General features: G+C 44.7%; 1 protein-coding gene across 2 annotated transcripts in view; it reads left to right on the forward strand.

Annotated features, from left to right (window-relative positions):
- Positions 1-15,060, forward strand: part of PKN1 (protein kinase N1) — a 93,227-nt gene that overhangs the window by 49,690 nt on the left and 28,477 nt on the right. For both annotated transcript variants that reach the window (XM_084838477.1, XM_084838476.1), the window contains exons 2-9: positions 5,417-5,717; positions 9,375-9,520; positions 10,973-11,102; positions 11,419-11,564; positions 12,731-12,944; positions 13,292-13,492; positions 13,705-13,814; positions 14,605-14,748. In XM_084838477.1, the coding sequence (XP_084694603.1) occupies positions 5,417-5,717; positions 9,375-9,520; positions 10,973-11,102; positions 11,419-11,564; positions 12,731-12,944; positions 13,292-13,492; positions 13,705-13,814; positions 14,605-14,748 (1,392 nt within the window). The remainder of the gene's footprint in view (positions 1-5,416; positions 5,718-9,374; positions 9,521-10,972; positions 11,103-11,418; positions 11,565-12,730; positions 12,945-13,291; positions 13,493-13,704; positions 13,815-14,604; positions 14,749-15,060) is intronic.

The raw sequence follows: 15,060 nt of genomic DNA on the forward strand, positions 1-15,060 counted from the left end.
CAGGGTTGATTTCCTTTAGGATGGACTGATTTGACCTCCTTGCAGTCCAGGGGACTCGTAACAGTCTTCTCCAGCAGTACTTAACCTTTATATAGTGCTTTAGAGCGTTCAAAGCGTTTCACAAATATTATCAATTACAACTGCAAGGCAGGTCAGTATTATTTTACCTATATTGCAGATGGGTGGCTGAAAGAACCGTAGTTTGCCTAAGGCTACCAAGTGGCCAGGATTGATTTTAAATCAAGGCAACTGAAATTATTTATTTGAACCACCAAGAAAAAAGACAGATTTAAAACACTGGTTTTACATTGATAACCATTTTGCAATTAATATGTTTTTAATGTTTAATATTGTGTTCTTTTGATACTTTTATTTTTGTATCTTTGTATCTTTGTTGCTGTTTTGTTGTTTTTTGGTTTTATGATTGTAAACTGCCCCAAGGGGATATGCCAGTTGGTTAGTATATAAATCTAATAAATAAATAAAGGTTCAGAGCTTCAGCACATGGGGCTTGACAGGTAGTTGGAGCTGGCTACTGCAATTTTTGGTTTAGCCAGCAAGACCAGAATTGTAGACCTCTGCATTTGCTATTAGCATACTGCCTAGTTGCTATAACAATTAAAACATACTGGTTTGCATCTAAATAGAAACTTTAAACAGCCTGTTGTTCAGTCGTTCAGTCGTGTCCGACTCTTCGTGACCCCATGGACCATAGCACGCCAGGCCTTCCTGTCCTGCGCTCTCTCCCGGAGTGTGCTCAAGTTCATATTCATTGCATCGGTGATGCTATCTAGCCATCTCATCCTCTGCCGTCCCCTTCTCCTTTTGCCTTCAGTCTTTCCCAGCATCAGGGTCTTTTCCAGAGAGTTTTCTCTTCGCATTAGGTGGCCACAATATTTGAGCTTCAGCTTCAGGATCTGTCCTTCCAATGAGCACTCAAGGTTGATTTCCTTTAGGATGGACTGATTTGACCTCCTTGCAGTCCAGGGGACTCGTAAGAGTCTTCTCCAGCACCACAGTTCGAAAGCATCCATTCTTCGGCGCTCAGTTATAGTCCAGCTCTCACAGCCATACATTACTACTGGGAAAACATAGCTTTGATTAGTCGGACCTTTGTCGGCAAGGTGATGTCTCTGCTTCTTACTATGCTGTCTAGGTTGGCCATAGCTTTCCTCCCAAGGAGCAAGCGTTTTTTAAATTCATGGCTACAGTCACCGTCTGCGGTGATCTTGGAGCCCAAGAAAGTAAAATCTGTCACTGGTTCCATTTCTTCCCCTTCTATATGCCAGGAAGTGATGGGGCCAGATGCCATGATCTTAGTTTTTTTAATGTTGAGTTTCAAACCAGCTTTTGCAATCTCCACTTTCACCCTCAACAAGAGGCTCTTGAGATCCTCTTTGCTTTCTGCCATTAGGGTGGTATCGTCTGCATATCTGAGGTTGTTGATAATTCTCCCAGCAATCTTAATTCCGACCTCTGATTCATCCAACCCGGCATTTCTCATGATGTACTCTGCATATAAGTTAAATAAGCAGGGTGACAATATGCAGCCTTGTCGTACTCCTTTCCCAATTTTGAACCACTCGGTTGTTCCATGTCTGGTTCTTACTGTTGCTTCTTGACCCTCGTACAGGTTTCTCAGGAGACAGGTAAGGTGGTCTGGTACTCCCATCACTTTAAGAATTTGCCACAGTTTGTTGTGATCCACACAATCAAAGGCTTTAGCGTAGTCAATGAAGCAGAAATAGACGTTTTTCTGGAATTCTCTTGCTTTCTCCATGATGCAGCAAATGTTGGCAATTTGATCTCTAGTTCCTCTGCCTCTTCGAAACCCAGCTTGTACTTCCGGTAGTTCTCGATTCGCATACTGCTGAAGCCTAGCTTGTAGGATTTTGAGCATCACCTTGCTGGCATGTGAAATGAGCGCAATTGTGCGGTAGTTTGAACACTCTTTGGCGTTGCCCTTCTTTGGAATTGGAATGTAAACTGACCTTTTCCAGTCTTGCGGCCATTGTTGAGTGTTCCAAATTTGTTGGCATATTGAATGCAGCACTTTAACAGCATCATCTTTTAGGATTTTAAATAGCTCAGCTGGAATACTGTAGTCTCCGCTAGCTTTGTTGTTAGTAATGCTTCCCACTTGACTTCACTTTCTAGGATGTCCGGCTCAAGTTCAGTGACCGCACTATCATGGCTATCAGGGACATTCAGATCTTTCCTGTATAGTTCTTCTGTGTATTCTTTCCACCTCTTCTTAATCTCATCTGCTTCTATTAGGTCCCTGCCTTCTTTGTCCTTGATCATGCCCGTCTTTGCACAAAACGTTCCCTTGAGATCTCCGATTTTCTTGAAGAGATCTCTAGTCTTTCCCATTCTGTTGTTTTCCTCGATTTCTTTGCATTGTTCATTTAAGAAGGCCTTCTTGTCTCTCCTTGCTATTCTCTGGAACTCTGCATTCAGTTGGATATATCTTCCCCTTTCTCCCTTGCTTTTTGCTTCCCTTCTTTCCTCAGCTACTTGTAAAGCCTCATCAGACAGCCACTTGGCTTTCTTGCACTTCTTTTTCTTTGGGATGGATTTCGTTGCTGCCTCCTGAACAATGTTACGGACCTCCGTCCATAGTTCCTCAGGCACTCTGTCTATCAGGTCTATTCCCTGAAATCTATTCCTCACCTCCACTGTGTATTCATAAGGGATATGATTTAGGTCATACCTGAATGGTTTAGTGGTTTTCCCTACATTCTTCAATTTAAGCCGAAATTTTGCAACAAGAAGCTCATGATCTGAGCCACAGTCAGCTCCAGGTCTTGTTTTGACTGACTGTATGGAGCTTCTCCATCTTTGGCTGCAAAGGACATAATCAATCTGATTTCGATATTGACCATCTGGTGATGTCCATGTGTAGAGTCGCCTCTTGTGCTGTTGGAAAAGAGTGTTTGCTATGATCAGCGTGTTCTCTTGGCCTTTGTCCTGCTTCATTTTGTACACCAAGGCCATGCTTGCCTGTTATCCCGGTGATTTCTTGACTTCCTACTTTAGCATTCCAATCCCCTATGATGAAGAGGACATCTTTTTTTGGTGTTAGTTCTAGAAGGTGTTGTAGGTCTTCATAGAACCGATCAACCTCAGCTTCTTTGGCATCAGTGGTTGGGGCATAGCCTTGAATTACTGTGATGTTGAATGGTTTGCCTTGGATTCGTACTGAGATCATTCTATCATTTTTAAGATTGTACCCCAGTACTGCTTTTCCCACCCTTTTGTTGGCTATGAGTGCTACTCCATTTCTTCTAAGGGATTCTTGCCCACAATAGTAGATATGATGGTCACCTGAATTAAATTCGCCCATGCCTGTCCATTTTAGTTTGCTGATTCCCAAGATGTCGATGTTCAATCTTGCCATCTCATGTTTGACCACCTCCAGCTTACCTTGATTCATTGATCTGACATTCCAGGTTCCTAAACCAAATCGTTCTTTACAGCATCGGATTTTCTTTTCACCACCAGACACATCCACAGCTGAGTGTCCTTTTGGCTTTGGCCCAGCCGCTTCACTCTTTCTAGCGCTACTTGGAAATACCCTCTGCTCTTCCCCAGTAGTATATTGGACACCTTCCGACCTGAGGGGCTCATCTTCCGGTGTCATCTCTTTTAGCCTTGTGTTACGTTCCATGGGGTTTTCTTGGCAAGAATACTGCAGTGGGTTGCCATTTCCTTCTCCAGTGGACCACATTTTGTCAGAACTCTCTGCCATGACCTGTCCGTCTTGGGTGGCCCTGCATGGCATAACTTATGGCTTCACTGAGTTACACAAGCCCCTTCGCCACAACAAGGCAGTGATCCATGAAGCAGTTAAACAGCCTAGGTAGAGCATAATCCAAATTTGTTGATCCTGCACCTGCACAGCAGAATTATATCTCCTTAGAAGCAAAAGACAGGCTTCTGTTTGGTTCTCTGTACACATGCAAGGATAGTAAGGAAACATAGGTTTGGGCTGCAAGTATGCACAATGTCTAGAAGCAAGGGCTAATAGTAACTGTTCAGAAAGTGTTTCTCCATGAGATGGAAAGCAAATGTCCATGCTGTTTGGTTGATATTCATAATCTGAGATCTGAACAAATTGCAGAGTTTATATAGTTGGAGGGCATATGGGTTCTGTGGGCTATCCTAGTGATATTCAGGATAGCATCTGTTGGGTCATCATTTATAATGCTTATCTCCCCCCCCCTTCTTTTTTATATATAAAACTAGCTTTCATCTCAAAGGCCTCATTCAGACATAATGCTAAATCATAGTTTAGCATTACGTGCACGTGCCTTAGGTTCATGTATTCCACCTTCCCCTTTCCTCCTCCAGCATGGCCACAAGGATGAGATTGGAAGCTTTCACTTCTCTTTTCAGATAACCACAGTTTAGCATTAATCCAAATCATGAACTATGTTTAATCTTAACTATGGTTTATTGAAACAAGCCAGCTTCATAAGCCATAGTTTGAAGTTGTCTTGCAGTAAACCTTTAAGACTAACCAGAGTTTGTCTAGTTTCAGGCATAATGCTAAACTGTGGTTAGTTAAAAATGGAAGTGAAAGCTTCCAGTTTCCTCGTAGCTGTGCTGAAAAAGGAGAGGAGCAGGGGAGCGCATGAGCCCAACGCTAATTCATGTAACACATCTGCACATTGCAATAGTTTAGCATTATGCTGAATGAGGCCAATGTAGATGCTCAACGTCCAGCTTTAAAAGATAGGAAGTCGAAGCTTTAACCTGAAGTTAGTGTTTAATTGAGGTTTTATTTTAAACCATATGTTTTAGAGACATTTAAACTAACCAGAGTTACATTTTTAATCAAATTTAAAAACTGAATTGATTATATTCCAACCTGCTCCTGGCTGAGCCTGAGGTAAGATTTGAACTAGGGACTTTTCGGTTCCCACGCTGCCACTGCACTGCATCTGCTTTCTATCTGGGGACACTGGTGCGGCTAGACTGCATTACTTTTTGCTCTTCAGCATAGGGAATTGGAAATCATAGGGCAGTGTTATTGAACCTCAGGCTTGCAGACCAAATCCAGCCATCAGGGAATCCCCGGATGGCCATGCCCCCTTTCCCACCAACCACTGATCATTTGGTGGTTTCCCGTTTTTTTGTGCATTTTTTCCCCATTCTAAAAGGCTGAAATGCATAATTACTGGCAGTAAGAGCTTTACGCTAGAATATTGTGATATTTCTGGCATTCTTGGCTCCATCCCCTTTTGTCTCCACTCCCCCCACCTCGGTGGAATGTAGCTCCCCAAAGCCTCTCCAGTTTTGAATTTGGCCCTTGGGCTGAAAGAGGTTCAACACCCCTGCCATAGGTAATGGGATAAGGAGTGACATTGATGCCCAGGCTTGTTACCACTTTCTTGCCTTGTCTTCCTTGCAGAGTGATCCAGGCAGCTGGTCAGTGCTGGAGCACCTGGGTCTGGACCAGAGCTCGGATTTCTCAGACACCAGTGTGCAGCAAAAGTTGGATGAAGAAAAGGAGAAGATTAAGCGTGAGATCCGTAAAGAACTGAAGATAAAGGAGGGAGCAGAGAACTTGCGCAAGGCCACCACAGATCGTAAGAATCTCTCCAATGTGGAGAATTTGCTCAAGAGCTCCAACCGCAAGCTGGAGGCACTGCACCACCAATTGCAGGATCTCAATGCCCATATTGTCGTCAAAGACCCTGAAGAGCTGGGGGGTGAGTGTGTGCAATGGCTGGGGCAGGTGGGACGCCAAGGATGCTGCAGGGAAGCAAAGAGCAAGGGCAGATACAGGGCAAGGAAGGAGTAGGAACGCAGGCAAGATGCACAAGCTATTGCCACCTATCAGTGGATCTCATATTCTTTCTAGCATCATGATTTTCACTGGAAGGAGGTTATGGAACTAGAGAAAAGATTCTTAGGCTGTGTTTTTGTGAACTTCGCTTGGCCAAGAAAAACAAAGGTTTTTTTTTTTTAAAATTAAACTTCTCTCATAGCAAGCAAGCCAAGCAGTTTACTGGCAGTGTTTGTGATCGTCCCTAGTCTGGTGGCAAGCACAGCAAAGAAAATGCCTGGTTTGGCAAAAGCTGCGCATGACTAAATTAAAGAAGTTACCCATGAACAATAGGATTGGTGGCACCTGCCTGCATTCCAAAAGTGGTTTGTGGCATATATAGAGAGAATCTGTCTTCAATACAAATTATAACCAAGCATTTATTATTATGTAATAATAATCATCTTGGTTAAGTCACTGTAGCTACAATATGGGGCTATTTTAGTATTGCACTTGCATCTTGTTTGGGAGAAAATTAGGAAACTAGAATACTGAACTGAAAATGGTTGATAATAATCCTGGTAGTTACAGTTAGTTTCATCTGTGAGTTCAGTGAAACACAAGGAGTATCAAAATAATACCCTTTCCCTACATTGATCCTCACTGTTCATAAAACCCTGAACAAAGCTGAGAGATCGCATGCTTGGAAATACTCTATTTAGCTGCCAAGTGCTGTTTGTTTAAAAGCTGTTCCTTTATCCACACCCTAATGCGTTGGAGCCTTTGTATTGTAGGTGAAACTTTACACTTAGGAAGCACTGCAAAGCTTGTGTGCTCCTTCTTACTTTTTCCTTTCCAGCCCCCTTTTCCTAATGAGTGCCAGCAATGCCAGTCACTAGTTGTGGACAGAGTCACTGGTAGAGCAGAGACCTTGGTATCTGCCCTGCCCTGATGGATATTTAACCAGTGGGGGTAAGCAGCCGTGGCAGGAGGAAAAAGAGTGTGCCTCCCTCCACCGGCTGTAGTGGAAAAAGGCAACTACAGAGTTGGGCTCATTAGACACAGATGCAGACTTGTCATTGTTCTACTCCCGCTCTCCTTGCTTAACCTCCTGGCCCTGCAGCTTGTGTTTGTCCCTAGAGTGTCAGAACACCACTTCCAGTCCAAGTTAGCTTGTTATACAAAACTGGGACTGCACATTATGCAGAAGCAGCAGCCTGAGAGTTTGCAAAATAGGAAGTGGTTGCTGTTGTACCTGACTTCACTCGAAAGTACTGGCCACAAAAAGGGGGTGGAGAGGAGAGCCTGCATAGTAAACAATTGGGCTAGAAAGGTTGCAGGCTGTGGGCTTGGCCATTTCCTCTCCAGTGGGGGGAAAAATCATAATAGAGAATGTGGTCCCCAGGCTTAGAGCTCCCTGCAGACAGAATCAGAAACTATACACTCTGCTTGTTGTTACCTTTATTTACATTCTCACCTCTGGAAAGGGCCAGTTCCCTAGCCTGTGGCATGTACTTCTGGTCACCAGTGATGATAGGATAGAGCTCTACATGGATAAGTGTCTAAAGCTGTCCCCGTTTAGTCTAGAGATTGTGGTGTGGTCTTGCTGACAACACTGCAAGTATTCTTTCTAACCAAGTTTTTTTGCAATCTAGGATTTACTCTGTGTTGCACTATCTTAAAAGATCTGAGCTGCTCCTTTTCGTTAAGGTTTCATTCCAGCTGGCTTGCTTTATACTACATTGCACAGCAGTGAATACCAAGCAGTTCTGGCAGTCTTTCTCAAGAACAGGCTCCCAATTTCATAGCTGGTTCTTTGTTTCTCAATTTTTTTTTAAGGAAAACGCTAATTGAGGGTGTTACGACCTTGCCATTGCCTAATACTGGTTCCACATGATGTCAGCTAGGGTCCAGAATTTAAGGAGGCAGTGTTTGAATGATGCCTCCTGGTCTCTTAAAGCCTTTCATCTGTGTCTGTAACAACAGTGTTTCACAGAACAGAGATGACATTATTTGCTCATCTTAATGGAATATGACTGTTTCATAGGCTAAATCACACTAGACTAAGGCCTATAGAAATGTAGATTCCCTTTGAATCCAGGAAGTTGCTACATACCGGTTAATTGAACTCAGCTGTTTTCTGTTGACTGTCTCATTGGCAATGTCCTCTTGGACAGAGAAGATAATGAGAGAATCCTCTTGCTAGACTTGACAAACACCCTTTGTTTAACCTTTTACATTTAGCATTTGAAGGACAGTAATTGTATTTTTCATCTGTCACAGAGACGTTCAGAGTTCATATCTTGTTCAGTTTCAGGTAAATTACATGGTAATTCCTTTACATCTAGTAAGGTTATTCTCGTGTTCTAATGAGATGCAACTGCTCTATGGGAGATGGCATCTCTCTTTATATAAGGATATTTGCGATGGCCTGTGGTTGAAACAAGTATGCTTGTTTTAGATACTGTTTATTTCATATTTTATATCCCCATCTTTATAATTCAGAAGATTTTCAAGGGGCTTACACTGATCAAAATAACAATAAACAGTAGCGCTGTTCAAAACATGGGTGCACAACCTTTTCAGCCTGGAGGGCTGCATGGGAATGTGGCATGTACCCACACGTACATACAGATGCACACACCCACCAGTGATCCTGGTCCAGATCACATTTTCCTTGCTGCTAGTGCTAGAGCAATCTGTACTAGGGGGGACTTTTCTCCATCCCCTCCCTCAGCTATCATGATACAGATCATTGTTTCTTCACTGCTGCTACCAGCAAGGAAAAAGTTATCTATATCAAGATCACTGGGGAAAGGAATTCGGAGGTGGAACTTGGGGGCTGGAATTAAAATCTTGGGTTGTGAGACCCCAGATTTAAAACAGTATCTTAAAAATGTATCCATAAAACAGCAATAAGCAGTAAAAATAGAAGATAAAACCTAAAGCAGGACTATCAGATTTACTAAAACTTAAATGGGCACATTTTTTAAAAAACAAACCCTTATTGAATTGGGCACTGAGTGACAGCTGTGAGGAGATCAAGCATCCCAGAGTTGGGGCTCCACTACTGAGAAAGTCATCTCTGCACTGCACCAAAAAAGAGCCTTTGATTGTGATCTTAAAATTTGGGCAGGTTCATGTGGGAGTCCTTTAGATGCCTGGGTCTCAAACTGTGTAGAGCTCTGAAGGTTAAAAAGCTGCACTTTGAATTGTGCCCAGGAATGGGCAGGAAGCCAGTGAAGCGGTTTTAAAACTGGTGAAATGGGTTCCACAAATAAATTGGACTGACTGCTGTGTCTTATTCTGTGCGGAGATTCAAAAACCTCTAAAGCGAAATATGGTCTAAATGTGCAAAGCGATTTGATTACTCTTTTCCATTGGGTGATGTTGGTGTGGGTTCTAAGATGTGGAATGGTGCTGGGGGTAGAATATGTTTCCTTGCCTCTTCTAGATGGTCCCTGCCATAGGGAACCTCCAGCCTTGTAAGCATGTAACACCCTTTCCTCACCCATTTACTCAAATATTGGGGTGGTGCTCTTTGTGCTCTTTGAGGAGTTCTGCCCCCCATTAATCTCTCAGCTACTGGTTATCTTTCCAGATGCCCCACAATCTCCAGGCAGCCTGAGCCGGTCGACTGCTACCAAAAGCCGCATTGCTGGCCTGGAGAAGCAGCTCAATATCGAGCTGAAGGTGAAGCAGGGAGCAGAGAACATGATCCAGATGTATGCCAATGGTGCTGCCAAGGTGTGTGTGCTGTCCTTGTCACTGGCCTCTTCCTCTATACTATAACATCTGTCAAAGGCATTTGCTACCCTGGTGGGCTGTTGTAGCAGGGGTAGGCAACTTGGTGCCCTCTAGATGTTTTGGACTACAGCACCCATCTGCCCTAGCCAGCATGGCCAGTCGTCAGGAACTATGAGACTTGAGATACAAGCATCTGGAGGGCACCAAGTTTCTTACCCCTGCCCTATGTGTACTCAAGTTGTGTGTGTCCATTCACCAAAATGTAAATACCACCTTGCGTGCCCCTCAGTCACAAGTGGACATACATACAAAGCTGGCAGGTACTGATTCAGACCACTGGTCCATCTAGCCCAGTGTTGTCTACTGTGACAGGCAGTAGCTCTCCGAGAATGTTTTCCATCCCTAATGCCCAAGCTGCTTTGAGAATGCCACCACTAATGCAACAATGCTAGCCAGCTTATCCCTTGCAGCTCCTTGCTTCTCTGATTGTACGTTTAATTACAAAAAAGGGAAAGTTCCTAGACAATGACAGAGGCAGATAACTCCTGCTGGTCCACATATTTCCTATTAGACCAGGAAATACGGTCTCCTGGCTTTTTGAATAGAAGCTTTTTGAATAGACTATTCTGAAATGGCAGAACAGTGTTATAGCATAAGGTTATCTACAAAACCCACTGGAAACAGTCCATTAAACATAAGGTGTTGCATGCGTCCGCTCCACAAAAGTTGGTCTAGGTATCACGTACAGCAGGGGTAGGTAACCAGTTGTCCTCGAGATGCTTTGGACTATAATTCCCCTGACTCTTGATCATTGGTCATGCTGAGGCTGATGGAGGTTGTAGTCTGAGGCTGATGGAGGTTGTAGTCCAAACCATCTAGTGGGCACCAGATTGCCTACTCCTGATGTAGCGTTATCCACTACATGTGAACTCTTCCTTTCGATCAAGATGGCAACAGTTGGCTGAACTGGTCTCAAGACAAAATGTTTGTGTCAGAAATTTAGGGGAGGCAAATGCTTTCGTGAATGATTTTGGTGTCTTCAGTATCAGGGTCCCAAGGTAAAACTGAGCAAACAGTTTCTGTATCCACAACTTCTCAGGATTTGAGAAACTACACCTGCAAACTGGTGGATTTTTTAAAAAAATCTTCACATTGGAAATAAATTTGGTTGAGGAAGCAAATTCCCTTCTTAAAGTGACTCTGCATCTGCAGACCTCATAGGCTAGCCACCTGTAGCACCCCTGGATACTAGGATGTGTTCCCAGCTCTGTGAGCAGTGCGCAGAGGAGTGGGACCATAGGTTTGGGAAGGAAATGCATGTGACTTTTAAGGTTAGAGTATAATACATTGGGAGCCAGATGAGCAGGTTCTGCCCTTGGTTCTGGGTCTGTTCCAAAGGCTAATTCTCTTCTGCTGACCATGCTAATCCCACCCCACCTGGTCTCCCTCTAGGATCGGAAGCTGCTGCAGACAGCCCAGCAGATGCTACAGGACAGCAAGACCAAGATCAATATAATCCGCATGCAGATCCGCAAGGCTATGCAGGCTGACGAGGTGCAGCTGAATATGGAGGACGGGCAAGGTGAAGGGGAGGATGAAGAAGACAGCCCCTGTACTCTGCAGCCTCTCCTGGTGCAAGCAGGAAGTCACTTTGCAGAGGCCAAAATACCTGTCTTTATCTTGAAGGAGTCCTTCAGGAGCTGGGGAATGCTCTCTGGAGGGATTTGGAAAGCCTTTGATTGCCCCACCTCCACCTGGTGCGGACACCCCCATTTCCTTGGGCCTGGGTTGCAGGTGTTCTTGGTTCCCTCCACAGCTAAGCCCACTATCTCATGCAGAAGTAGCTGCCATTCCACTGAGCACAGGAAAAACCCTTAAGTTTTTCATGTTACTTGTAGGTAACACTGATCTGAGCGCCATAGAGTTGAGGATCGAGGAGCTGCGACATCACTTCCGGGTGGAGCATGCTGTATCTGAGGGTGCCAAGAATGTTCTACGACTTCTGGGCTCCAGCAGAGTTCAGGACCGCCATGCCATCTCCGAGGTAATGGGCACTTCTCTTCATTGGTTGTTACCCAAGGAAAATATATAAAACTTCAGGAATGATTTGGGGAAAGTAAGCAGTAAATTTTTTTCCTAGAATTACAGTTAACATGTAATAGTGTAAATAGTTTAAATAAGAATTACAGTAAAGTTAACATGTAATAGTTCAAATTAAACTCTCGATTCTCCCTAACCCCACCCCTTAGCATACATTTCCACCTGTAGCGTTATTAATATAGTTGTCTAGGGCAGGCATGCAGAACCTCTGGTCCAGGGGCTAAGTCCAGTCCTTCTGGGGTTCTAGTCCAGCCCTCCAGGGTTCCTCAGATGGCTACACTCGCTTTCCCTTAACCATTAATCGTTTGGTGGTTTCTCATCTTTTGTGCAGTTTTTCCCCCATTCTAAAAGGTTGAAATACTTTTCCTAAGGCTTAGTTACAATCAGTAAGAACCTAAAATATACTGGTATTTTTATTGTTTTGGGCCCCATCCCTTTTGCCTTTGGCCCTGCCCACTGCTGGAACGCAGCCCCCAAGGGCTACTCTGCAATGGAATTTGGCCCTCTGGCTGAAACAGGTTCTGCACCCCTGGTCCAGGGAAAAGCAAGGAGAATTTATAAAAATAGGAGTGTCATCAGCTGGTTATCACAGAGGTCATGTCATATATCTTAGTTGTCAGGGAGAGTATTCATAACCTGAGTCTGGCAGGAACTCGAGCGGAATTGAAAAAACCAGACTGTTAACTTATTCTTCTCTACAAGAGAGCTTTGGCTATTGAGCAGTATAGAAATGTAATAAATAAATAAATAAATGCTATTATGCTGTTCGCTGGCCTGTATCATATGGTTCTAGTTACTCATGATGATGGCACTTAGGAGTGGATGGACTGTTGCATTTGTATTTCCCCAGTTGCAAGTTCTGATGCTGAGATGTGGGCCAGGATCTTTGACAACACAATTGCATGAGAATTAGGGATACTAGATCTGTCCTGAATTGAGTGTCCATGCCAAAGGGTGCTGTGTCTCCATGTCATTGTTAATATCTCAGGAAGACTAGGCTTTGTGCAAGGTTGGGAGATGTGTAGATGTGGAAAGAAGATGGAAAGTGCATCAGTGCTGTGTGGAGAATAGAGCCATGTTTGTACCTGTTCATTTGGGCCTCTGCTGTAGGCACAGACCAAGCTGAATGAGTCAAGCCAGAAGCTGGACCTTTTGCGGCACTCTCTGGAACAGCGTCTGGCTGAGCTGCCTGAAGATCATCCAAAGGGCTGCATCATCAAGGAGGAGCTCATCATGGCCTCTTCCCCTGCCTACAGTGTCCGCAATAGCACTTCCTACCAACACAACCAGTACAACACCCTCTCAAAGCCATCTCCACTCACAGGTAACTGCACGCCCCATGGGCTTGCTTAGCTTGGCTCAATGTGCCGCCAAAGCCCTCTTGACTCAAAGTTTTTGGTGGTGTTTGCCACAATGCTCAGCATAGTCCACTCCCTAGGTGACCCTCATCTTGCTCATAGCTAGCAGCCTTTTCTACTTTCTAATCCATTCTAGACTCCCCCTCTCCCTCCCCCTTCCCATACATGAGTAGAGTGGTAGGACTCCTGGTTGCCAGTCTCCTGCTCGCACTCTCATAAGGCTGAAGGGATGCATGGCTGTTCTGCTTTGAATGCTCCAGAGGTGGGCTGCTTGGATCTTCTCCTTGGATTCTTAGCTGTCTCTTGTTGGCAGGGACACTGGAAGTCCAGTTGTTGGGCTGCAGTGGATTGTTGGAGTTTGTCCCAGGACGCACCCGTGGGTCCACCGTCTCCTTGCCATGCAACAGCCCTGGGGAAGCACGGCCCTCTTTCATGAGCCGCAGTGGGCGAGGGCTGTACAGTCGGAGTGGTAGCGTAAGTGGCAGGACCACCATCAAATCTGAAGATATCAGCAGTGAGTAGTCCTTCGGGGGGCAGAAGGGTTGGCACTAAAGTGGGAGGAGCAGTGAAGGAAGGATGTTGATGTGCCTTCTAGTGCCACAGGTGGTCACTGTCTTCCTGTCTTTCTTTCAGCAGTTCAGTCAGCACTAAATGGAATTCTTATATTCTGTTCTCCTATCTGCTGTTCCTCAACCATCTAAGTGATTGTTCCTGTTGCTCTTGCAGATGAGGTGAGCGCTGTACTGAAGCTGGATAATGGAGTTGTAGGCCAGACGGCCTGGAAGTCCAGTGGCCTACAAGCCTGGAACCAAACTTTCGCAGTGGAGCTGGAGAGGGTATGTGCAAAGCTCGCATCTTCCAAGATGTAATGATGGTTGCCAGCTTGGATGGCTTTAAAAGGGGATTAGACAAATTGACGGGATAAGGCTATCAATGGCCACTAGTCCTGATGGCTATATGCTACCTCCGGTATTGGAGGCAGTAAGCCTATGTACACCAGTTGCTGGGGAATATGGGTAGGAAGGTGTTACACTCATGTCCTACTTTGGGGTTTCCTGTGGGCAGCTGGTTGGCCACTGTGTGAACAGAATGCTGGACTAATGGACTGTGTCATCCAGCAGGGCTCTTCTTAAGATGTTCCAGACTAGGTCACCAGATCTGTGGGGGGATAAAAGTCTCCCCATTTTCATCCCTATGGGAAAGAAGTACAGAGGGGGCAGTCATAGGTTAATCCTCTTATTTGCGGTTGACACTCTGTTATCAAATATAATTCCAAAATGAAATTATAACTAGCTTTGGGAAAGAAAGAAGAGTTTATCAGATATCATATCCTGGTACAACAGAGGAATTTGTTCATTGTGCATGCCAAGGGCGTAGCATGGATCGTTATGATATTTTGCCCTTCATATTCATCAAACAGTATACTTGTTAATGACGATCCCAGTGTTTTTGTAGTCTTTGGGAACTGTGTTTCAGCCAGAGAAAGATGGTGAAGCCTCTGTTGTCCTATTGCTGTTAGTGAAGATTTTGAATAGGCCTTGCTTTGTGTGGCACTTGTGGGGACAATGTGGAGTCAGTGCCTGCTCAGTGTTGACCTTTCTAATGGATCATTTCCCTCCATATCAGGCGAGAGAGCTGGAGATTGGTGTATACTGGCGTGATTACCGCACTCTCTGTGCCCTAAAATACCTCAAGCTGGAGGATTTTCTTGACAACCAACGCCATGAAATCCACCTGGAGTTGGAACCACAGGGCACTCTCTTGGCAGAGGTAACGGACAGGGGATTGGAGTTGAGCTGGGATCAGGTGCCTGAAAGTGAAGCAGTTGTATGTCCGGAAATTTTGGTAGTCAGGATTCTTAGTTGAATCAGAAGGGGCTCATAGGATGGAAGATGCTGAAACACAAAATACCTGACAATAACAGTCAGATACCCTGTGCACACAGATGTAAACTGGTCTCTTGTCTGGTCCTCCAGATATTGGACTCCAGCTCCCATCAGTCCCAGCCAGCATGGCCAATGGTCTGGGATTATGGGAGTTGGAACTCAGCAGTAACATCTGGAGGGCCACAGTTCCCCGCCC

The sequence above is a fragment of the Heloderma suspectum genome, chromosome 2, assembly GCF_057233095.1.
Source record: "Heloderma suspectum isolate Gila_16-S chromosome 2, 16-S_ref, whole genome shotgun sequence".
Lineage (NCBI taxonomy): Eukaryota > Metazoa > Chordata > Lepidosauria > Squamata > Helodermatidae > Heloderma > Heloderma suspectum.